Source organism: Thermobia domestica, chromosome 8 (genome assembly GCF_964235325.1).
Source record: "Thermobia domestica chromosome 8, izTheDome1.hap1.1, whole genome shotgun sequence".
In the NCBI taxonomy this organism is placed as follows: domain Eukaryota; kingdom Metazoa; phylum Arthropoda; class Insecta; order Zygentoma; family Lepismatidae; genus Thermobia; species Thermobia domestica.
The window spans coordinates 131,491,909-131,516,024 of NC_137461.1; the positions used below are offsets into that span (position 1 = coordinate 131,491,909).

The 24,116-nt window shown below is 37.0% G+C and overlaps 2 protein-coding genes across 2 annotated transcripts; both read right to left on the bottom strand.

The window, feature by feature from the left end:
- Positions 1–430: 430 nt before the first annotated feature.
- LOC145692303 (zinc finger MYM-type protein 1-like) lies at positions 431–1,654 on the bottom strand. Its single transcript, XM_081767601.1, has one exon. It carries the CDS (start codon positions 1,652–1,654, stop codon positions 431–433), a length of 1,224 nt encoding a protein of 407 aa, XP_081623727.1.
- A 159-nt stretch (positions 1,655–1,813) lies between these two features.
- Positions 1,814–2,632, bottom strand: LOC145692304 (zinc finger MYM-type protein 1-like). The gene has a single exon (XM_081767602.1). It carries the CDS (start codon positions 2,630–2,632, stop codon positions 1,814–1,816), a length of 819 nt encoding a protein of 272 aa, XP_081623728.1.
- Between the last annotated feature and the right edge of the window lie 21,484 nt (positions 2,633–24,116).

Consider the following 24,116-nt stretch of genomic DNA (forward strand, 5'->3'; position numbering starts at 1 on the left):
GAACACAAAACTTTTTCTCTCTAATACATATAATTTTTGTTCCTTGAGGCGCTTGCCGTTGTCAATGTCTATGTCCATTTATATATTTATTTATTATTTATGGAATCTATAAGAAAGTTGAAACACTTTACTATGTTGATAAATATTACAGTACCAAATCCACGACTATCAAATATCATCATTAACATTTTTTCTTAAAATGATGGTGTATAATTCAATATATATTTTAATACACTAAGTAGTACTAAAAGTAAAAAATAATAATTTATTTTAGGAACATTTATTAACTGTCATCTAAATTATAGTATTTTGGAACTACAATACTTTTATTACAAGTAGATTATGGAATATTTTTATGGAATATATAAAAATTAAGAAACAACCCTGACATAAGTAAAATAAATATTGTTTACAGTCCTTATGTAAGTAATTACATCAAAAGGAGTTTACGTGAGCACTTCGCAAATTCAATTACAAACTGGTCTAGATCTAGTGCACGCAGAATATCTTTGTTATAAGCCAGGAGAACGAGGTCCGATTTTCTTTCATGTCCCATAGACAGATGTTGATGTCGAAGGAGAGCTGTCAGATGTGAGAAGCAGTTTTCGACCGTGGACATAGAAGACGGAATAATTAGAGCAGCTTCTGTAAGCATCTTTAGTCCCGGGAAAGCCTCGCCATATTTTCCAATTTGTTTTGTGAGCTCTTCCAGAGATGATGTCTTGGTGATCAGTCGATTTGCTAGATCTATTTCCTGCTTTAAATTCTGAAGCACTTTGCAATGCAGGTCTTTGTACTTTACAATATCACACACAGGTTTTAAATTTTCTTCACTTCTTTTCTCGCTCAGTAAGTGGTGAATGCCACCAATCACAGCTGTCCCTGTCTCACTGAATCTGCTCCGAATTTCTTCGACGGAGATATCGAGAACTTCGCAGAATAATCTTTTCAGCTCCTTCTCGTCTTCCTTTCCCTTCTCCAAATTTATGCCTTCCAAATCAACAACCGAATCAGCTAAGCTACTGGGGAGTGTGCATTTGTGTTTCAATGGTTGCTGAATCGAAGTGTTTAAGGCATATGCCTTCATTGCATCGTGAAGGATATTTTCAAATATTCCTTCGTCTTGCCGGCAAGACCTGAGCTGTTCCGTTACCGATCCTATTAACTTCACAGCGGCATCAATGTCCAAATCTCTTCTTGGTAGCAGTGCGTTTGTCGGTTTTAGATATCCAAGAACCCTGAACATGAGCTCAGTAAGGAAACAGAAAGTCTTAGTGGAGATCTGATGTAATAAACCGGTTGCTTCAACTTTCATTGACGCGTGTTCATCACGGGAAGTTTGAATTGCCATCAGCACACTTAATATGTGAAACCTGTCGTCATGAATTACAGTCACTGTGTCAAGATGTCCAGTCCAACGTTGTTCCAACAATCGCTTTAAACTCCTTCCTGCGTAATCTGCTGCAACGCGTCCTTTTCTGAGAAAGTAATATAGTTGTTGACAAATATCGAAGGACTCTTTCAGTTCAGGAATTGTGTCAATGGCTCTACAAATAACTAAATGTAATTGGTGATTGAAACAGTGAACAAACAAAATATTCCTCTTCAAATCCTCAGACAAAAGAGCTTGCACTTCATTTTTCTGTCCACTCATGACAGGTGCTCATCGTAGCACTGTGCTATTATCGTGTCGGTTTTGAATTTTACTTTTCTTAAACAATCTAAAATGGCGTTCTTAATGCTGGCAGCGTCTTGTTTGTCCAACTTCAGTATACCTACGCATCTTTCTTGCACTTTAAAATTCACAAGGTATCTAATTGCGATAGACAAATCTTCCGATTCGTTGCTTGTCTCTGGTTTCATCTGCAAGTAATGAACAGAATGTACTTTCGTTTGCTTCATTTACTATTTTCCTCTTAACAGATTCTGCCATGAAATGAATGATCTCATTCTGAATATCCGGACTAGTGTGTGTTGCATTGGCAGGGATAGTTTTGACAATTTCTGCTAATTTCGGATCTTTACGAATACTAAACTCAAACAAATTTAAGAATAATCCACTTGGTTGTTTTCCGAGTTGCTCACACCCAGAATCTCCCCTAAAGGACAACTGATTCACAGCCAAGAATTGAATAACTTCCATCACACTTTTCACATAGTGCCTATTATTCATAATTACATCACTACACACTTTCTTCACGACCGTTTCGCCCGAGTCCTCACGTTTCCGTTGCTCCAAGTAGCAAGCCACAGCGTGCCTATGAGTTTCAGATTCGGCGTGACGAGAAAATCCCTTATTTTTGTCGGCTGCATGCTTCCAGTCTCTGAAACCATTCCGCACAAATGAGGGATCACTGTTTCTTGACGGATATTTCCGGCATGGGAAGCAAAAGGCAGCATCTAACATAACAGAATACTCGAGCCAATCCCACGTTTTGTACCATATTGAACGAAATCGTCGAATTGAACCAGAAATGTCGGAACCTGGAAAATTTGCAAGATGCGGTTTTGTATCGCCAGGGTCTGATACATTATGGAAATCAACACCAACATGGTGGAAATCAGATGTTTGACGTTTAGTTTCTTCTTGACCTTGGCGATACAGATGACCCTGCTTCTGAATTAGTCTCATTTTCGATAACTTTTGCACCAAAAAATGACTTGATGGATGCCTGCTTCATATTTATGGCGTTATAATAGTCAGTAGAGTAATTGGAAACGTCTGGCGAGGTACATTTGCATGTAGTTCATTTTCTACTGTTTTTATTTCCTTCTGGAAATTCGCGAAGCACTCTGCTACTTATCATTGCGCGCAATTATAATGGTGTGTGACGAAATGTTTTTAAAATAATAGGTTCGGTGTTCTGCTGCCGTCTTTATTTTTTTTTCTCTGAGTGCATATAAGGAATTAACGTTCTCTTCATTCCGTATATTTGTAAACAAATCGTGAAACAAATGGTTCGGGGCCACTCAGAATGGGAGTATTGGGAGATTATTGAGTATATCTAGCAATAAGATAACTGTTGTTTTTCGTAGAATTATACGATACATTCAATTTCATTTGTTAGTAGTAGGAAATGCGCGCTAAGTTCAACTCTATTTAGTAAATAAAATCACAAGATTTTCCTATTTGGAATTTGCTGAAACAATTTGAAACTTTTGGACAACGTCCTTTTTAGAGCGGGCATTGCCCGCTCTAGCCCTTCCCTGGCTACGGGCCTGGCGTACCAAATTATTGACTTTGCAGACGTTTGCGTAAACTTTTATATCTCACGACTGGATGACTCAAAGACATTGCAGCAAACACAATTTTCTTAGCGCTTTCTGTTCTTTAATTTTATATCTTAACATGAAAAACCTTAATTGAACCCTAATAGGTGATAATTACTCTCTAAGTTTAGCATCAAAATTTAACAAGTCCCACTTTTTAGAGCTGAAATTTATAATGATGGGGTGAAATATTAAAGTTGACATTTTAAAAATTATAACTCATATGGTACTATAGTTACTGTAACAATAGTAACAACACTGATACGTGCTTTCTACAACTGATCTTTTATGATTTTTCTAAAAGTTGAAATTTTGTAATTTGAAAAATATGATATCCTGGTGGGACATGGAATAGTTTTCTTTTCACAGAATATACATCTATATAAGGAAAGCTAAAGTAAAAATTTTTAACTTTATTAGTTGACTCTTAACAAAACTTTGAATTTTTAAAGCGTTGTTGAAGATTGCTGGATGGAAGCTGTCACACGCACTACATTTTCCGACCTTACGGACAGAGGTCGGACAGGAGATTTGTTTTCTCAGTACCTCAGTACAAAAACTGTAGCTCTAAACCAGTAGTTCTCAATCTAATTCCTATCGCAACCCCCATTTTATCACATTCTTTTGCCAGCTACCCGCTTATAATTTCTGGTTTGATTTTTAAACAACTCTGCATCTGTTGAAAATGTTTAGCAGGCCTATTTTCTGTTGTTCTTAACATTATATATAAAAATAACCAGTGCATTGCCAGAACGAACTTAAAAAGAACGGAGAGATGGAGAGGGAAGGATAACTGTGATTGTTCCTACATGTAAAAGTAAATATTTTTATCCTCGCCTTCTGTTTCTCGCAAAAATGAGCAATATATCATCTCTCTATGACTTACAGTTCTCGAGATATGGCTGCTTAAATATCTAGAAATTCGAACCTTTTGACCAATATCACGGGAATGGTAAGTCATAAAGAGATGATATTGATGTTAATCAATCCCTCATAGAATGCTAAACATTTTCATACCGATATTAATTGATAGTCACTATCCAACTGGCCACTGGTTTGGCCAGTTATCAGTTGAACAGTGGCCACCGGTTACTGTTTGGTACCAAAATGTTCACCATGTTCTTAGGTATTGATCAACATCAATATCATCTCTCTACAACTTGTGGTTCCCGAGCTATGGCTCGTTGAATATCTAGAAATTGGCCATTTTTGGCTAATATCACGGAAACAGTAAGTCCTAGAGAGATGATATTGGTGTTAATCAATACCTAAGAGTATGGTAAACATTTTGGTACCGATAATAATTGGTGACCACTGGCCAACTGGCCATTGGCCAAACCAGTGACCAGTTGGACAGTGGCCACCGATTACTATTTGGTACCAAAATATTTACCATCATTTTATATATTGATCAGCACCAATATGATCTCTCTATGACTTACGGTTCCCGAGATATGGCTCCATAAATCTCTGGAAGTTGGACATTTTTGGTCAATATCTCGGATAAAAGTGACGCGAAAAATTGAATCACTTTCTCTGATAGTTTTTTATGCTCTATCGAATGCAGGGTTCAAAATTGAAAAAATCGCAAATAACATACAGACGGACAGACAGACACACAAACACACAGACATAGTTCAGTAACGAACTTTTAAGTTCGTTGAAAATATGCCTATCAGAACAAAATTCAAAATAATATTTAAAAATATTTTCCGGTATTAGATTCTAATTATATTTGTCTTCCGCTTATCTTCGCGACCCCCAGGTTGAGAAACTCGTATCATCCTACTTTCGATACAGTAAGATGGAGTTACTTTGCCCACGATTTACGGAATTTTAAAGAAAATTGCATGTAACTTACAAACGTAATGATTTAGAATACTGTATTTTAAACATATAATAGCTAGAAATATGTGGAAAACATTCGTGCAAGTTCATTAGGAAACATTCAGTATGACCATAGCTATTGAAATATAAACTTTGGTGCAAGTCTTATGTGCTACAGGAACTGTCAACTGTCCTACGAGCGACCGATTCGATCTGCTAACTGGCCTATGAGTCACCGATTCGTTTATACTAAGATATTGGAAAAAGATATGGTTCCCTCTTCTTTAACTTGTTTCACGCTAGTGCGACTTAGAGCCTAACAAAATGTACTATGAAAAATTTACATTTTGAGAGGCCTCATTTCTTCCAGCTGTTTCACAATTACAAGGAACATACACCCTTAACAATTAATAATTAAAAAAATAAACCTTAATGTTACATCTATAAGAAAAGCCTCAGTTCCCTTCCTTACTTTACATATCTTTACAAATAAACATCTATACATAAACCATTTCGTAACATTCTGGTAATTTACAACAGGAGGAAAGGTAATTTAAATAGTTTGTTTACCTTTTGGATTGTTTAGAGTGCACTGTATTGCAATTGGTGGGATTGGTTGGGAATAGCCAATCAGATATAAGGAATCTCATATGCTGTCTTATTATTGAAATGTTTTTCTAATTTCGTTCATAGAATCTCTGGAAGGCTAAAAAGTAGATAGCTGGCGAAAATGTTACACGTTTAAATTTTCCAAAATAAAAAATATTGCTTTGCTTAGCGAGTAATTGTATTTGAATTAAATATAAGAAGAAAGAGGATATTACAATTGGATTTTCAGGAATATACTTCTCATAGAAATATCCCTGTTGTCTCGTTAAGTTATTTGATATGTTTTATGTCAAATCTAACTCAAAATTAAGATAAGTTTTATTGCACTCACAGTAAAGAGAAAGATATATTTGATAATCAGTATCAGTGGCACGTACATTTTTCATAGCAAGGTTGTTCGGACGCTAATAACGCCAGAGGCAAACATATTTTACGAGAGGAAATCATATCATCTTCCACCATCTCAATGTAAATGAATCGGTCGCTCATAGGACAGATAACAGTTCCTGTCGCTAATAGTACTGTCGCATCTAGGACTAATTCGAAAAACCCTGCTCTAAAGTCTGATACCCAAACATAAACATTTTTTCTATGGGAACAGAATCATGTCGTCTAAGTCCGAACCGAATAGGAAATGATCGCTAGGTAGTAATCAGAACCACCTTAGGAATATACTCATCCGCAATAAACGCACGATGCTCACCACGCCACGCCATTGTGATTACTGAAAATGACACTATACCGCTATCGGTCAATACCCTCTCCGTCGCCATATTCCCGCCACAACTCACACAGCGCCCTCAACAAATACGGGAGGTCTTTTTGGAGTACCCTGTACAAAGTTGAAATGTTTTCTCTCTTTACTTTAGTTTTCTCTTATATAGATATACAGTATATTCTGAAAAAAAAAAACTTTTTATTCCATGTATACCACCAGAGACATCATACTTCAAACTTTGTAAAAATTACAAAATTTTAAATTTTAAAAAATGATAAGAATTGTAATAAGCACGTATCAGTTTTATTATTCTAGCTATACTGATTAAGTATTATAGTACCATATGTAATTATAATAAAAGAAAATCAAGTTTGCTATATCATGCCTTCATTATAAACTTCAGCTCCAAAAAGTGGGACTTGTTAAAGGACCCTGTGTAAGCTCTCGTCAAAAATAAAAGTTCTATTTGCCTCGCTTTTTTGCTGTATTCCTATAGATATAAAGGCAACTCCTCAGGAAAAATATATTTCGACAACACTTATAAAGATTTCAAGAAAGTAGGGAAAAAATACCGCAAATGTTTATAATGGAATATATGGGAAACTACATGTCATGTTCGGATTTTTGTAGGTACCGTCCACAACTCTGAGATCAATGATTTGCATATATGATGTGCACAAGACTACGGGGCAAATAATAGGTAGAAACGAAAATGGTGTTATGTTTCCTTTGGCTGATACAGGGTGTTGAAATTGGGCACCATCTGGTAGTTTAATAGACTGTATGGGAGAGAATTTGGTGGTTGGGAATTGTATTACGTACCATCAGCGCCTCCGAAATGCAGATCAAGATGATGTGGTGTTCCTCCCGAAGGCAGGGTTGTGACCCGAAGGTCCCTGGGCAAGGTGAACCCACGATGGTTTGCCATTGCCTGCCATGAGATGATGACGTCCGAAGGATGAAACCTACAGTTGAATAAGGGATCCGGACTTCCTCTGTCCCCACTGGGAATCGAACCTGAGATCCCTTGATTACAAGGCGAAGAGCTTATCCATTCATCCACCAGGAACATATTCTGACAAATAAGACCATTGTCATATTATGATGTACAGCAGGGTAAGGGGCAAATACTTGAAGACGTCAGTGGCATTATGTTCTGTTTGACCGATCTGGACGTTTGAGGTTATGTATATGCAAACATTCGCTTCATATTCGCTATCTGTATGTTGCGAGGCTGCCTCTATCGAGGGAAGTACAGTAGAAGCGTCATTGTGGAGATGTTGGTTTCTGTAGAAGCTTACTCGTCTTTAATGACTGCAAGTAGGTGGCGATCGATTCGTATGTTGTGCCTACTTCATTGTGCCTGCAAGAAGTTGCAATTCCTGCATGCTTTCGTCCAGTGACTTTTGCTGTTCTGTTTCTCGCGAATTTTATGCGAACTTTGTTGTTGTGTACTATTTGGTGTTATTTTCTGGTAGGTTTCGCCAGTATGGAAACGTGTAATGCAAAAGCAATATTATTCATTTCACAACAATTTGGTGATGTGTGTGACAAATAGCTTCCGATGGAAGCACGGATAAACATCGGCAATGTTCCGTGTGCGAACTATGGTTTAGAGGGCAAAGAAAGCGCCCGGTGCGTGGAAGTGAGTTCTTACAAGCGGTTAGTTACATGCGTGGGAACGAAGGTAAGTCATTCTAGTGCTTCGGTCCATCAACAGTACTATGTACAACATGCTACATAAAGGCAAGTTCTTCTGTGAGAAGTGTGCAGAAACAACCAGAAATGGGTAGTCAGAGATCGGATCTCAACGTTGAAGATACGTCAACTGTGCCTATGCACATGAAGGTAAACCTCGCAGAAATTCCTGAAGAACCGTTAGTAGTATTCACGGGATTGAACAATGAACAGTTGACTGCTGTGCAGCTTCTGTGACACCTTACATAACAGTAGTGTTACAAGCGTTGAAACCAGACTGGGCATGTTGTTAATGAAACTCAGGCATGATCTTTGTAATGACTTTCTGGGAGCAATATTTGGATATCCATGCCACGTAAGTGTGTCAAATGCATTGAAATCAGTCAGACAGGCTTTGATGAGGCAGTTTGTACCGTCCGTATTGGGTCCAAAGCATTTATCTCGTTCGTTTCTTCTGAACAAGGTTCCAGCTTGGACCCGCAAACTTTATGGGGTAGGGGATGACAAGCTGGTTTTAGTCTTTGACGGAACATACATTTACACCGAAAAATCGACGAACTACACTCTGCAAAGGTGTCTCTATAGTATGCAAAAAGGACGTCCGTCAGTGAAACCCATGATGATCGTTACACCCAGTGGGTACATTGTCGACATTCTTGGTCCATTTGTTAGTGTAAATAATGATGGTAGTATTACTAACTCTATGTTCGCCAACACCACAAATGGTTTAAACCAGCCCTTACAACCAGGGGACTGCGTTTTGGTTGATAGGGGATTCCTAGATTCCATGACGGTGTTGGAGGAGGCGGGGATCATTGCGAAAATGCCATGTCTTTTAGAAAAGGGAAAGAAGCAGCATGACTGCCTGGCTGCAAACCAATCCCGTATTGTCACAAAGGGCAGGTGGTGTGTAGAGGCGAAAATGGCCATCTCAAAATGAAATACAAGATGTTTAGGAATAGGGTTCCAATTGCGACTCTTCCCTACTTACGCGAGTATTTACTCATTGCAGGTGCCTTAGAGAATCAGTTTGCGCTTCCATTGACCAACTATGCACCAGAAAAGTCTGGCAAAAGTATTGAAATCTTATCACGTTCTCGTTTAACAAACGAACTACAAAAGAAACTACAGACATCCGGTGATATTGACAAACGCTCAGCAAAGATTTAAGAACCGTGTGGCGGATCGTCAATTACTGACTTCCCTCGATTAACAGAAGAATACTTATTCAAAATCACGCTTGTAATTTATCAAATCCAAAATACTCACGCATATGCAGCAGAGCACATGAAATCTGTTGGTAGTTTTTCACTGTTCCATTTTCATATCACTCCACACATCCTGAGGTTTAAAATTCAATCTCGACATGTACAGAGTTTGCAGTACACACTTTTCATTAAATATGATCCAGAAAAATCAGGAGCAGCCAACGCTATTCTTGGATGGTACTGCAAATGCCCCAGTGGAGCTCGTGTTCTCGGATGTTGCTCGCATGTAGCTTCTGTTCTTTGTTATCTTGGTGCTGCTCGTTGTGAAACTGTTCATTTTCCAGCTTCGCACCTAAGTGGTATTTTTCTCGACACTAAGGACATACACGGTAATGAACAAACTCCATGGCTCTGGATAAGTAGAGTAACAAATAAAACACAGTTCTGACCAGAGCAGAATGAAATATATTAAAAACTATACTTACAATGTGTTACTATACTTACAAAAAAAAAAAAAACATTGTAAGTATAGTTTTTAATATATTTCATTCTGCTCTGGTCAGAACTGTGTTTTCTTTGTTACGGTAATGAAGATCCAGGCATGACTTAACTTTGGTTATAAAGAAATCTGCTGCACATTTTGACCACTAATCGTGGTGTTGTCATTCACATCTACGGACAATATTGTCCAATCCCATAGAATTTAAAACTTTGTGATCTTTATGTTTCCGACGCCTTATTTGTGTGTCTATGTATGTGTGTGTATCGGTGAGTGTATGTGTGTGTGAAACAGACCCAAACACTTTCTTTTCTGCCTATTTCGTAATATTAAATATCATAATATGACAATGGTCTTATTTGTAAGATTGTGTCCCCGGTGGATGAATGGATAAGCTCTTCGCCTTGTAATCAAGGGATCTCAGGTTCGATTCCCGGTGGGGACAGAGGAAGTCCGGATCCCTTGTTCAACTGTAGGTTTCATCCTTCGGACGTCATCATCTCATGGCAGGCAATGGCAAACCATCGTGGGTTCACCTTGCCCAGGGACCTTCGGGTCACAGCCCTGCCTTCGGGAGGAACACCACATCATCTTGATCTGCATTTCGGAGGCTCTGATGGTACGTAATACAATTCCCAGCCACCAAATACTCTCCCATACAGTCTATTAAACTACCAGATGGTGCCCAATTTCAACACCCTGTATCAGCCAAAGGAAACATAACACCACTTTCGTTTCTACCTATTATTTGTCCCGTACTCTGATGCACGCCATATGTGCAAATCATTGATCTGAGAGTTGTGGACGGTACCTACAAAAATCCGAATATGACATGTAGTTTCCCATATACTCCATTATAAACATTTGAGGTATTTTGGCCCTACTTTCTTGAAATCGTTATCAGTGTTGTCGAAATATATTTTTCCTGAGGAGTTGCCTTTATATCTATAGGAATACAGCAAAAAAGCGAGGCAAATAGAACTTTTATTTTTGTCGAGAACTTACACAGGGTCCTTTCGATGCTAAACTTACGGAGCAATTCTCACCTATTAGGATTCAATGAAGGCTTTTCATGAGCTAAGAGATAAAATTCAAGAACGGAAAGTGCTAAAGAAAATTGTGTTTGTTGCAATGTCTTTGAGTCATCCACGTGTAAAATACGGGTATACAAGTTTATACTAATATCTGCAAAGTCAGTAATTAGCCCGCAATGCTCAACAAAACTGGCTGCCACTCACAAACGAGTCGGAATTAAACAATAGTTTTTAAAAAAAAACAGTTTTATGCTGCAATGAATATGGTAATAGCATGTTAAAAAATGAGAAAATAAATAAACATGGTCAAGAACCCTCATTGGATCACTTTACATAGATTGACTTTATATAAATTATGTGCTAATACCACGAAATTAAATGAAATGAAATATTTCAGTTTAACGTCCCACGATTATGCTCTTTAGACTAAGGGAAACGATGATTAAGGCAAGTGAATGGTGATGGAATAATTGGTGGAATGAGAAAGTGGGAGTAAACAGGAGTACCCCGAGAAAACCCACGGACACGATGTTGTCCACCACAAACTTACTTCGCCGGGGATCGAACCAGGAATCTCACGCACCAAAGATAACCGCTCTACCACTGAGTCACCATTCTCCTTCCAAGATGTTCTCATGAAACTATTGTGTCTCATTTGATTTTCCTTCACTTTATTGTATATAACTATTCTCCTTTCTCTTTAATTTCATAAACACACTTTGGTTGCTTTTAATTTTCTTCAGCTGGCCTTCATAAATCTTCTCTATAGCCACATTTCATCTATCTCAAGTGTCCTTTTGTTTCTTTTTTTTAATGCCCATGTCTTATCCATAGCTTAGTACAACCCATGCAAAGATTCTTACTTGCTAGAAACTTCTTCCTTGTGGTTGCTCAGCAGGAAATTTTTCTTGCATGAAAAGCATGTTTTGCTAGCGCTATTCTGATTTTAATTCGTACGTAGCCTGCGTTTATTTCAGAAATCATAACGAAATGTTCATCTTCTCACCACTCACTCTAATATAGAACAGGAAAATAACATATGAGATAGCAGAACAATCCTTACAAAATATAGAAGCCTTTTGTCTGTTGGATGAAGCACCCACTCATAAATTACTTCATGTGCAAAAAGCATAACGAGATGTCAGAAAAGAAAAAAAAATAGCGTCACAAACATATTCTACTCCAAAAATAACAGCATACCTTGCGAGGTATGAAGAAGAATAGTCATCTATTTTAAGTACCACAATGGCTCACTTGAATAGTTTGCTGCTAACAACTTGGCACATTGCTAGTTGAATAATAACGCGCACAGAATATTCATGAGGTAAATATGTCTTTATAAACATCGTATGTGAACGTTTATAAGACTTACTCAAATCATTTTAAGCACTTGTCATTCTTACTAAACTGTTCGTAATAAATCTTGAAAATGTCGTAAAGAGGTCATATAAGGAATACACGCGAAGGATAAATTTAGAGCTTCGAGCTTATCCTCTATATAAATATTTTAACCATTAGAAATTTTACTGAGCTCCCTTGTAGCTATATGATTAGCGTATGAGCCATTGATGCGGAAGATCTGGGTTCGATTCTCCGTAGTACTCCATGTGATTAGGATTCTATGTTGAGATTTAAGTCTATGTCCCGTATAGTTTTGGCGCTGAAAGGGGCATTAACTAACTATATATACATACACACTAGCCTCTGGCTAGCTGGGGGCTCCGCCCCCAGAACCCCGCGTTTGCTCGGCCTACGGCCTCGCATTTCTTATCTATCGGCCTTTGTATCAACAGTGAATTTCGTGAACTTGCTCTTCATATTTCCTGAATCTGCCCGTCCGGGGGGGGGACTCCGCCCCCACACAATGTCTTTGCTCGATCTACGGCCTCGTGCCTCTTGAACCAATAATTCTATCGTTCTTTTTTTTATTTTAATTATCTAAAAGATAAGATTTTGTATCCCAAGAAAACACCCATTTAAATAGCATGGGAATTTCTTCATCCCCCTTTAGACCCCTAAAAATTAAAAATATTCACTTTTGGCAATTTTCCTATCGGTTAGTCTTGGAAGGCTACAATCATGTCAAATTTCATCGTTCTAATCCTGCCAGAAGTGCCTAAACATTTTGGGGTGTAGAAGACGCCCCATATAAATAACATGGGAAAGATTTTTCGGATTCCCATAAAACCACTCTACGGTTGGAAATTTTTATTTCTGATGATTCTCTTAGCTAACGCTAACGAAAACGTACAAGCATACGGAATTTCAAGTTTTTATTCCAATTCTAAGTACCTAAGACATGAGATTATATGTCCAAAAAAGAGGCCCATTTAAATAACATAGAGAAATTCTTCATCCCCTCTTTAGACCCCCTAAAAGTTACAAATATTCACTTTTGGCAATTTTTCTGTGGGTTTGTCCCGAAAAGCTACAATCATGCTAAATTTAATGATTGTAGCCCCACAGGAAGTGCTCAATAATTTGGGGGTGTAAAAGGTGTTCCATATAAATAACATGGGAACGATTTTTCACTTCCCCATAAAACCACTCTAAAGTTTGAACTTTCTATTTTTACTGATTTAGTTAGGTAGTGCTAACGAAAACGTACAAGCATACCGAATTTCAAGTTTTTATTTTAATTCTAAGTACCTAAAACATGAGTTTATAGATCCGAAAAAAGTCCCATTTAAATAATATGGGGAAATTTTTCATCCCCTCTTTAGACCCCCTAAAAATTAAAAATATTCACTTTTGGCAATTTTCCTGTCGGTTAGTTCCGGAAAGCTACAATCATGCCAAATTTAGTCATTGTAAGGCCTACAGGAAGTAGGCTCAATAATTTATGTCAGCTCATGTATATATATATATATATATATATATATATATATATATATATATATATATATATATATATATATATATAATTATACAATAATGGTACAAAAAGAATGCTGTTTAACCAGAAATATATATACTTCTTGAAACAACACCAGTTATTAAGTTGTTCCCTTTTGGGCATTAGAATTACATGAAACTTCTCAGTTGATCCTTCTCCCTTGTTTAATAAATAGGAGCCTAGTTTTTTCACGTTATGTTTCTTGCCTTCCAAGTTCAGTAATACGTAACATAGTTGTTTCGAATGAAAAGAAAGTATTGAAAATAGAAGAAAGTTTCTGTATTTATTGTATTATAAAAAATGTTATTTAAGTGTCTTTACACAGTTCATATTCATTCATAGTGCAATCATAAAACTAAAATCAGTAGGCCCTATATACTCCCGAAAAGATGGAATCTTTATGTTTCACGGCTTAGATTATGCCGTGTAGGCTAAAAGAGACAGTGATGATGAGAAGGAATCAAATGGTTGAATGGAGAAAATGGAAGGAAACGGGAGAACCTCGAGAAAACACATGCACACAGTGTTTGTCTATCATAGAACTCACTTGGAGCAAGAGTACATATTTGTGTGTTAGAAATAGGTATGCAACATGAAAGAAACAGTGCATACATAATGCTAAGGATCAAAGTTCCTTCCGTCCTTTTTTTTTTTTTTTTTTTTTTTGTTTTGTTATTGTAATATGCAATGCTGTTTCAATAAAGCATATGGACCACCAATTGAAGGGCCCTCTGCAATAACAAAGTAAGTGCAAAATGGATGTTTTGAGTTAGAAAGCTTATAAACTTAAAGTACAACGTGCTAATTAACAGGAGTAAATCTGTGTATATATGCCTATGGAGAAAAGTGGTGTAGCACCTGGTCTGTGCTTTGGAGCATAAAATGGCGAATATCGAAAAAATGAAATAATAACCTAAACCTAAGCTAATGATGAAAAGAAAGAGGACAGTAGGAACACATAACAACATGTATGAGAACGTTTAGGGTCTATGTATTGTAACACATGAGAATTAATCTGTGGGCTGTATGCAGCAAAATCCAGAAACTGCACTGTCCTGAGCCCTGTCCTGAGCCTTTAAAATTCCAAATCAGATATGTCCATTTCAGATTCAGGGCCCGGAGCACAGATTTTTTTCTTTTTTCTTTTCTTTTCTTTTCTTTTCTTTTTTCTTAAAGCAGTGTTCAGCACGCTCTTGTAAAACTGCTGCTTGGCAAGAGTAACAAATCGTAGCCAGAGCTTCCACACCCTTCTTTGAATTCTTGATTCCCAGTTTGACTGATTTCTTGAGGAAGAACAGAATGGTCTCCACTTGTGGTGTCTTCACAGAATAAGCTCTTTCTCCTACACCACGATTCGTTTCCGAAACTGACACAGATCCATGTGGGGAGTTTTCACTCCCTCCCCCTTGCCCGATTTACTAGTAAATCCGAAAACCGGATTCGGATTAGATATCCAAATTAAAAATCATGAATTTTAATTTTTAAATTCGAGATCTGAAATTCGGATTTAAATCCGGAATCTGAACTTTTCGAAATCCGAATATTCCAATATCCAGATTTTTGACAGCACTGTTTGAATTTCCATATTAACATCGAGGAAAGAAAGAACACACTGCATTCCTCCCTGATTTTGTTATATTTCTTTGCCAGAGTTCACGATTTAGTTTCTCTTTCATCCCTTCCGTTTCTGTCATTCTGATTCGACTGCTTCTATTTTGTCCATTTCGAAACAAAATGGTCAAGTATGTCTCCGCACCTGTTTGAATTTTTCTACCTGTCTGGTAGAATGTGATATGCATTTCAGTTGAATTTCATTTTTTCTGTCTCTCTCTCTCTCTCTCTCTCTTTCTCATCCAAGAGGACTACAAGAACAGATTTCGAGGACCAGACTACAGATTGAGAAACGCTGCCATAGCGGGAACTGTGTAAGTTATACGTCAAGTCCTGTTAGTTGCTATGGTAATGACTACGCTGTGAGCTGGTCAGCCGTGCTGACACTGAGATAATATACAACGTGATCAGATTACAAGCACATTATTTACTCAGTTGAAACTACGTTCGTTAAGCAGTATAATAATAATAATAATAATAATAATAATAATAATAATAATAATAATAATAATAATAATAATAATAATAATAATAGAGAACAATTAAAAATGTCCAAAGATGCGGCATACATCAATCAATAGTGTTCATTTCATTCTCAAACTAGATATTTCATTTCTTTTTCATTTCGAAAACAACAACAACAACAACAAAAAAAAGCTTTCTCGTGACTAAATATTTACCATGCACGCCTTCAATGTGGAACACTCGGGTTTGCTTTCTGGTGAGAACTCATCTTCCTTGGACTTCATCTTAAGGTCCATGTCTACAGCCTCTTTGCTGAAAAGTGACGGTAAATCAGTAATCGAGTACTATATAGCAGTTAAAGTTCAAATTTAGGACAGCGCCTTTGGCGTGGGAGACCCGGGTTCGATTCCCGGCGGGAGCTCATGTGGTTCGGATTCCACGTTAATTAGTAGGTCCACGTCTCATATAGCCTCGCTGCTGAACGGGACGTTAAGCTCAAAATCAACTCAACTCAAATTTAGGACAATGATATTGGATATTATTAAGGTTGTTCACTACAGCGAAATTAAATTACCGCAAATTTTAGAGTTTTTCTGTAATATCTTCAAAACAAATAAAAATATTCGAAAAACAGAAACGTAGTGAACTAGACAGTACGATTTTGCATGTGATACCGTTATCACAACTGATCTATCTGCTTTCGATTTGCAACTGTAGATAGATTTAGCATTTTTGAGGGTTCTGTAAATAGCAACATACCAAAAACAGATAAAGGTGAATTGCGGTAAAGGTATCACATGGAAAATCGTATTGTCTAGTTCACTACGTTTCTGCTTTTCGAATATTTTTATTTGTTTTGAAGATATTCCAGAAAAACTCTAAAATTAGTGGTAATTTAATTTCGCTGTAGTGAAGATTTCTCGTTGACCAAAAATATCCCCCCTGGAGAACAAATGTTTCATCCCTCGTAGCGATAACTTTTCCCCCACTGGATTTTTTTTTTTTTCGAATGCAACCTTTTTGTAGTCATTAGGATCATTTGTTTCTTCCATATATAACTTTGGCCCTTGGGGAAAATATTAAATTTGCACACTGGGAATAGTGGTCTGAAAACTTCATTTGCTTAAATTGAAATTTGTACTAAAACACGTGAAAGTACACTTCCCTTAGTTTCCAAGACGAATTCTCGTATACTACCTTCAAACATATAGTTTCTGGTCAACATCATTCCTGAAATTTTCTTCACAGGTTTCCATTATTAAGCCAACGTAAAGTAGTAAACTGAAGTGAACTGAAATGAAATCCTTCTGTTTAATGTCACCCGTTAAGCTAAGGGAGATGATGATTAAGGCAAATGAATGATCATGAATGAATTGGTGGAGTGAAAATGTAAGAGGAAACTGGAGTACCCCTGGAAAATCCACAGACACGATGTTGTCCACTACAAACTTACTTGCCGGGATCGAACCAGAGACCCCACACACCACAGGTAAGCGCTATACCACTTTCTTCAAAAAAAAAAAATAAATAAATAAATAAATAAAAGACAAGAAGAACAGTTAAGTGATTCACCGAGCGTGCCTCATTTACTTTCTTAACTACTTATTACCAGGTTTCTACTTAATTTCACTCGCTTTTCACTCACCTAGAACGACAGGGACACGACCGCAGAAGCATCGAGGACAGTTAAAATTCCAAAGGGTCTCCCACCGGGAATCGGAAACGGAACCCCTACACCAAAGGCGCACGTACTAGCCACTACACCAGCGGGGAGGGCAACCACTGAGCCACCGTGTCCCATGTAAAATAGCCTTACGGATTTATTTGAAATATGCGCAAATAAATTACTTGCAAATAAACCCTGAAATATTGCTTTGAAGCATTGGTGAGTATCAATAGGCTAAGAAAAAAGAAAGGAAGAAAACGAACTTGCTTTCTATTTACAAGCTATTTTTGTTTGTAAATTCAGTGCATTCGCGTTGTAAACCACGTGGTGTACAACAACCACTCTAGTGCTTTGGCACTCGGCCGTGGCTAGTAACAGCTAGTTCAGTCATTGCCAAGAAGTAGTGGCGTGTCCTCCAAACGAAAGAGAGAAAAAAAGATCCCGTACGCGCTTTAATTGGGAAATATTTTTGTGACTTTAATGTTGACAGGCTAGTGCTTTGTAAAAGCGCTTGGGAGTTTTATTCTTAGCCTCTTTACTTACGCTAGTGCAGAATTGGCAGATCTATCTATAACTACGCGTGAATCATTTGCGGTATGTTGTCGTGGAACTTCTATTTTCAGGAACTCATCATTATAGATATGTAACGTACCGTCCGTATATTTGTATTCTTGTTCTCCTCATTGTTGAGTTTCAACTTATATAGAGTGCTCCTCATTTGTTTCTCCTCTCTTTCTCTCTCTCGCTCTCTCTCTCTCTCACACACACATACATACACACACCATATTGTATCAGAAGAGAAGCATATCTCACTCAATGTTGACACAGTTTCAATGACGTGTCAGTTGTAAAGGAATGTAAGCACACGCATATATCATGGAACAAAAGCTGTCTTCCTGTTAGCAATTTATGACAGGAGTGTGTCCCAGTAAAATATTGCAGGATATGTAGGCGATGATTTTCAATTATAAATACGGAGCTCTTGCACTATATTCAGTATGTACAGTCACTAACAAAAATGGGTCTACACCATTGATTCCCAACCTTGTTTTTCTTGCGGCCTCCTTCGTAAACCCTACATAATTCACGCTTCCCTCTTTCCCGCTCGTTGGTTATACCTGCTCTTTGTTTAACCTCTTCTGCGATTTCAGATGCAGCATTGAAGTCTCAAATCTTCAAAAATATTACTACCAGTACTACTACTACTACTACTACTACTACTACTACTACTACTACTACTAATAATAATAATAATAATAATAATAATAATAATAATAATAATAATAATAATAATAATAATAATAATAATCTCACCAATTCATATTTATTTCCAGCAAGACTTCTGCGTATCTTTGTAGCTGCTTTTTACCAGCTTTGTTCTGAATGAAGATGGGAGCCCACAAAAATTTTAATTTAACAATTATTTACTTTCATTAGTCACGTGTTTCCTTTAGCCTAAAGCGATTAACCATGGGACCTTATAATCTAAAAGTTTCATATTTTTTCTTAATGAAATAATAGTTCCGAGTCAATAACCACTTTGTGCTTGTACAGTACTTACTTTAACTCCTCTTTGTTTAGCTCGTAATATTTGTAATTACGAATATAGTTTATTTCCGTCAGTAGCTTGTTCCCCTCTTGCTCACTCTTCACGCCTCCAGGTTGGGAACCATTGGTCAACATCATAGAAGAACATCTTTATTTTGTCGTCGTCAAGGCGTCATCACCGTCCTCATTTTAGTATGTGAGGAGGAATGCGTCTAATACGTTTGTCTTTCGAGGGTGACGGTGACACATGTATTTGAGAATGAGGGCTCTGAGAGTGAGAGTATTAATATTATTTGTGAGTATGCGCAAAAATGTAAATATTAATTAAGGTTGAAGGTAAGTGAGCTTCGTGGAAGTGAATCTGAGGACGAGAAAGAAATCTTGATTTGAGAATGAAGTGAAAGACGATTAAGGTATCGATATTACAATGCTGTGCAAAACTTAAGGATGTCTCATTCTTAAGGAGCACAGGTCGTTGACACTTAAACCATCTACATAGAAATTAGTGTCATAGAGTGATAGAGGAAACAATAATAAGAAACACGAAAATTAGAACAACAAAAATGGCACTGTTATATAGAAACAATAGTCTACACCAGCGTTTCCAAACCGGTGTGCCGCGGCACACTGGTGTGCCGCGAATGGGCCGCTGGTGTGCCGCGAGGAAATCGAAACAAATTATTAATTCTATAGGAACCAAATTGCAAGACATAGGGGAAAATATGTATTTGTATTTCACATTACTATAAATCTACAATTTTAAGTTTCATGCTGTGTTCCTTTTCTGTACATTTTTAATGTTGAAAAACGTATTTATCATTGTCATAACCATTATTGCTTATTTATTGTTGCAGACTATTTCGTAACTTGAAATTTTAACATATCATTCAATAAATTCAACAAAGCAAGCATGCATACAAATTACCTACATTTGTGTTTAAAAAGTATAGGAGATTTGTTTATTTGTTCGTTATTTAGTGATCTTTCCTTTTAGTTAAAGGTTAGATACAGTTTTTGAAAGAGAAAGTGGATTTTTAAAAACCGGAGTCCTATATTTCATTGTAATTTTTTCTATTTTAAAATTAGAATGAAAAATAAGCATAATGATTTACCACGGGGGGAAAATCAATGACCGAGCTTTCTTCTCTGTAAGATGGAGATCAGAAATCACATTAAAATACTACGGTATTTTATATTTACAAATAATAATAGTAGTTATATATATATATTTATATATATATAAATATTTATATATATATATATATATTATATATATATAATATATATATATAATATATATATATATATATATATATATATATATATATATATATATATATATATATATATATATATAATATATAATATATATATATTATATATTATATATTATATATATATATATATATATATATATATATATATATATATATATATATATATATATATTATATATATATATTATATATATATATATATATATATATTTATATATATATATTTATATATATATATATATATATATATATATATATATATATATATATATATATATATATATATATATATATATATGGGTGTGCCGCGAGAATTCAAGTTACACCTGTGGTGTGCCGCAAGTTGAAAAAGGTTGGGAAACGCTGGTCTACACTGAAATCACTTCGGCTTACGATGCCACTACCCCAGTCATTAGAGAAGAAGTGAGCTTTTTCTTAGAAGAGTGTATGACCAGAGCCAGATCCAGGATTGTCTGAGTGATACAATAACTACCAAAATAACCAGTCACACTGAAACTCTTCAAAGTGCTTGTGACAATATTCTTTACCCCTGACAATGCTGATACATAGAACGGAGGGTGGAGTATTCTAAAGAGGGTCACAAGTGCTATGCAGGACAAAATGTTGTTCTCTCCTCCTGGCTTCTGTTTTCTTCTCCACTTGACAAATGCTATATTATTTTGCTTGGTGAATCCTTTTCCTTCAACCTTCAGAAAATCAACTAAAACTATTGCTTTTGCAAAGCTCTGCTTTCTTTTAAGCCCCAAACGGATACATGATGGTAGAAAGTTTTGGAAAGTGTTGCTATTTTCACTGCTAGCTTCTCATTTTAGATAGTGTATAATTACAACGAAGGGGGGGGGGGGATTTGCACGTGCACCGGTGCACCTCTCCTAAATCCGGCCCTGTGTAGACCACGATGAACAGTGATGCATGTTCTGCAACATGATGTCATACTGCTCATAAGATAGGCAATGAGTTGCTATTGTATGGACTTTCATTCCTTGATCAGCGCTGTTGACAACTGTTGGATGTTCCTTGGTGCACCTGGACATGCAAGACGTGTCTTTATAGCATCTCACAGGTACTCGATAGGATTGATATCGGAGCGATGAGTAGGCCAGTCTATTCGCCGAATATCCTCTCGTTCCAAGAACTCCGGCAGTTATTTGTTCGATGCGGTCGCACACTATAATCCATAAAGGTGAAGTAAGGACTGACTACACTTATGAAAATACACACATGGGAAGGAGTACAGTGTCGCAATAACGTTGACCAGTGAGTTTACCGCGATCAAGAATTTGGAGATCTGTATGGCTATGTAACGTTATACCACTTGGGCACAAAACGATCACAATAGACAGTATTCATGACTTCATCGTATTCCTATATTTCGCCAGATAAATGTACGTCCTAATCACTCAGACGGAATCTTTTCTCATCGGACAAGAGAACGCGACTTCACTCCTCCTCGATCCATCCCGATGTTCACCATCGCCACAAACGGTGCCGCCGAGTGCGAGTATCTGCGGAACACAACGTAATTACCGTTGGGCAAAGATATCACGCCCAATGAAATCGACGTGCCACTGTAAACAGCGAGGTTGGGCGCCTTGTAGTTCTGTTAAGGTGTTTGCAAATTCACTCGCTATTTAACATCAGTCCCTTCTTGCCTATTGTATAAAGTAACCATGGTCGACCATCTCTCTTCTTTACACAGCATTGGGTGTGCTTTGGAACACTCATCATGTGGGTGAAACAATGCTGTAGGCAATACCAAACTCCTGGGTAATATTTATCCCATACTTTATTCTTCTTTCAGTTTTCCGATGATTCTTCCTCTTGTGAAGTCATCGAAATTTGTATCCGGGCCGTGTTGTTGTCGGTGACCATAATAAACCTTAAAAACTCTCTTTCTGACACATACTCTAACGTCTGTTTCACTCAACTGCTTCGTGTAGAGAGAGCAGACCCATTCGGCGTTACAGTTACGTTGACTCATACCATACAACGCCTTGCTGTGTGTGCACGGTGGAACTTTAATTTATTTCCACCTACTATACACAATGTTTTACGTTACTTCATCTATTTCGTCCTTCAGCTTTGTATATGAAGGTAATTGTGTGTGAGGGCGAGAACGATTACATTATTTGAGAGTAAAGACGAATGAGGGCGAGGAATAAATATTGATTTGAGTCTGAGAAAGTTGCATTCAAGTGAGAGCGATATTAATTTGAGAATGGTCAGCACACCCTATATATTTTTGTGTCAATAATTCCCAAAGGAATTATTTACGAGTAATTGGAATACAGTTTTCAGCATGTTAATAGTATGTACCCCAGTTGTACAGACAATAGACCAAACACACAGTAGGCTGAAATCCTTAAAAGCTAGTCAAAATATGAAAACGTTGTTCAATTTGCATGATAAAATGAATATATAGGTATTCGAGGTCGCTGATAATGAGTATGAGGTCAAAACATAAATATTCAAAATGGAGGATCCAATATGACGGGCAGACATTTTTAAAGGGGTCTTTCCTGGTAAGATAGTGAAATCGGCCCTTGATCCAAATTGGGTCGCTATTGACCCAAAAGGTTAGCCTTGACCTAAAACTACCTCAAAAAAAATTTTTGACCCCCTGCCCCCTCCCCTTACCGAATTATCGTATCATACATGCTCAAAATTGAATATTTTTAAATTTTGGTGGGGGTGATCGAAAACTTTTGAAAGTTTCACAGATTGTAGATACTTTGTAGATGTAAATGTGCATTTTTTTTTCAAAACTATCGATGCGTATTTTCTTTATTTTATTTTTATTTTATTTTTATTTATTTATTATTTTTTTTGCGTTTGAAAATTTCAAAATTTTTTTAGGGTGACACGTTGCTAATTTTTTGGTTAAAAAATTTGTTATGCCCTTAGATACAACACATATTTTTTTTCGGGGCCTGAAAGTGATGGCAACATTATCAAAAATAAATAAAACTGAAAACAAACGTGTTTTTCGCACAGTTTTTCCACCATTTTAGGGCCCTCAAGGTGAGGGCCTCTTCAAACAATCCTTTGCCAGAGTTCACAATTTTCCTTTCCCTTGCGTCCCTTCCGCTTCTGTCGTTCTTCGGCTGTTCGATTGTGTCCGTTTTGGAATAGAAACACCAACTATATCTCCGTAACAGTGCTTCCACTTCAACCGACTCTCGCACAACGAAGTTAAACACATCTCGCGTCGGCTCCTCGTATCTATCAGAGTTTGCTTTACAGGCCGCATACAGTGGCGCTCTCTACTGCGAGCTGTAGAGAGCGCCACTGGATCGGATCGGATGGGATCCAGGATTTTCTGAGGGGGGTTCACCAATAACTACTAAAATAATCAATCACACTGAAACTCTTCAAAATAACATGCAACGATATTGTTTATCCCTGACAACGCTGATACATTGAACGGGGGAAGGGGGGAGAGAGAGATAGTATTTTAAAGAGGGTCGCAAGTGATAATGTAGGAAAAAATGTTCTCTCCTCCTGTCTTCTGTTTTCTTCCCCTATTTGACAAATGTAATATTGTTTTGCTTGGTGAATCCTTTTCCTTCAGCGTTAAGAAAATTGACTAAAACTATTGCTTTTGCAAATCCCTGTTTTCTTTTAAACCCCAAATGGAAACATGATGGTAAATAGTTTCGAAAAGTGTTGCTATTTTCACTGCTAGCTTCTCATTTTAGTGTATATTTTCAACGAAGAGAGGTGCACGTGCACCGGTGCACCCCCTAAATTCGGCTATATATATAGGGGG

What these genes read in the sequence shown, in the direction of transcription:
- LOC145692303 (XM_081767601.1), bottom strand. Translation starts at nt 1,654, where the DNA reads ATGAGTGGACAGAAAAATGAAGTGCAAGCTCTTTTGTCTGAGGATTTG.
- LOC145692304 (XM_081767602.1), bottom strand. Translation starts at nt 2,632, where the DNA reads ATGAGACTAATTCAGAAGCAGGGTCATCTGTATCGCCAAGGTCAAGAA.